Source organism: Camelina sativa, chromosome 1 (genome assembly GCF_000633955.1).
Source record: "Camelina sativa cultivar DH55 chromosome 1, Cs, whole genome shotgun sequence".
NCBI lineage: Eukaryota > Viridiplantae > Streptophyta > Magnoliopsida > Brassicales > Brassicaceae > Camelina > Camelina sativa.
This window is the reverse complement of record NC_025685.1, coordinates 487,877-489,984: the sequence shown is the minus strand read 5'-3', so window position 1 is coordinate 489,984 and position 2,108 is coordinate 487,877. Positions and strand designations below refer to the sequence as shown.

At 31.9% G+C, this 2,108-nt stretch overlaps 1 protein-coding gene across 1 annotated transcript; it reads right to left on the bottom strand.

Moving 5' to 3' along the window:
* LOC104703056 lies at window positions 5–1,052 on the bottom strand (the record flags this gene model as incomplete). The annotated part of the gene is made up of 3 exons (XM_010418992.2): window positions 716–1,052; window positions 583–627; window positions 5–276 (listed from the first exon to the last, which is right to left on the bottom strand). Coding segments are annotated over exons 1-3 (519 nt in total), but the record flags the coding sequence as incomplete, so codon positions are not given.

The following is a 2,108-nucleotide window of genomic DNA, read 5'->3' as shown; positions in this document are numbered from 1 at the left end:
GAATGATTCTGACGGTAGGAGTATTAATCGTTCTTGGATTGTTGAAATTATGATTGGAAGGCAAAATCGTGAATGGAGGAGAATGCGTGGTGGATAAGTTTCTGAAGGATCTTGAATTTAGGGTTCTAGAAGACAAACACTCTATAGGAACTTCACCAGACAAAGGATTGCAGATGTACTTCTCTGCTTCGTTCCATTTCGAGTTTAGCTCAACAACCCCTTCTGGTTTCAACCAATCACGTTTCTTCTTGTACATTGTTTTTGCTTGTAATGCTGCTGTGTTAGCAAATAAAACAAAACTTACGAAAATTATTATTGTACTCTGTTCTTGTATAACAGAGCTTCTTTTTATTACTAGCAATGATATATAAACAAACCAATACAGTGTAATATAATGACCTAGTTGAATAAAGATTTATCGAAACGTAATGATTTTAGCAGAATTGTCTTTTTAGCTTTTTCTTAATTGACAACAATTACTATAATATAGGACGTAGCACCCGATGGTTTGATTAGTCATTCAAATTAGCAAATGCTTAGAATAGGTCGAAATTCTCAAAAGTTTCAATCTTCGAAACTTACCCTTGAGTGCACTAGTGAAGGAATAATCTGATGGGTCAATCTCATCTGTCACAAATATTCAAAATTACAAACACTTTTCTAAGAAAAGATATATAGCATTATAATAAAGGGAGGTTATATATGCAATTAAAACCTTTGAGGGAGTAGCCAGGAGAAGACGGAGTACTACTAGAGATGGTGAAGTTTGTTGCACAAGACTTGTGATCTTCTCTGAAGCTTCGGATACATGAGGCAGAGAACCTTGTAGAAATTCGATTTTCGCAAGTTAGATGACTTTTTCGAGTCAATTCTCTTAGGCTTAAGTTATACTCAAGCTCTTCGCCATGCAAAGCCATTAGAACTGAATATTTTGCTATGAAAGAGTAGGGGCAAAGAGCAACGGAGGATTGTGAGAGGGAGGAAATGTACCTTTGAATGTTAAAGGCATCGTTGAGTTTTTTTTGGTTTTTTATTATCACTTAAGATATTGACTTGCTTTGTAGTTTTCTGACTCATCTTTAATTTTGTTTCGTTATATAGGGTATTTCAATATAATATCTCTTGAAAAATATTATAAGATAATTATTATGTGTTGAACTATAATTGGATGACTTAGATATAGTTAAGGATGACTTGGATATGATAAAATCTCACAATAAAGTTTAACTTTCTTGTCTTCTGCTTTTTTTGGGTGTAATCCATATATAGGAAACAGATTCACTTGGCATGTTCCAATTTTTCCTCGAAAGGTTATGATCTATATTAGTTCTAGTTTCTTTTTCATGTTTTAATTTGTATAGTGACAGTTAAAACTTCAAGTATGGAACTGATTAGTCTGACAAGATTGATTGATTTAACATATTTGCCTATTTTTCACTGTTATCAAATTGACTGAAAAAAAAATTGCAAATAGAAAAATTTATAATTTACATGTGTGAAAATTTTATTTAATCTTATAATTAACATGTCTGAATTTTTAAAAAACTTATATATAAAGAGAAGAAAAGGAATATGTATGTACATAGTCCCCAACTCATAGATGATAGTCTGTTACTGCTGTCTTTATTATAAACATTAATATTCTCGAATCTCGACTATATACTATTTATGAGCTACGGATGAGTTGAAAGTTATGGCAGCTGGTTCTATTCACTTATGAGTTAGTCCGGGTTGATACGCGAAGTTGATGTTTATAGTCTCATTTATGAGTGTGTGAGATATAGTGAATAAGATGTTTATCGTTCATATCATAGTCTCCTACCTATATATCCACATATCTGAAATTCACCGCAAAAGAATAATATGAAAATGACATATCTATCATTCATTGATTGATGCCTAACCTTTTTTGTAACAGCTTCTCTTCTTTAGCTGAAACCTCTAACGCTGTCCATATGTATGTTTGGACGTCAATTTCATGTTTTAGGTACTAAGAGAATCAACTATGTATGAAGTGAATTACATGTAAACAACATTTTAAACTATGTGATATTTGATAGAGCAATACGTTTTATCAGACGAAGAATCCAAAACAGACTATCATTTTA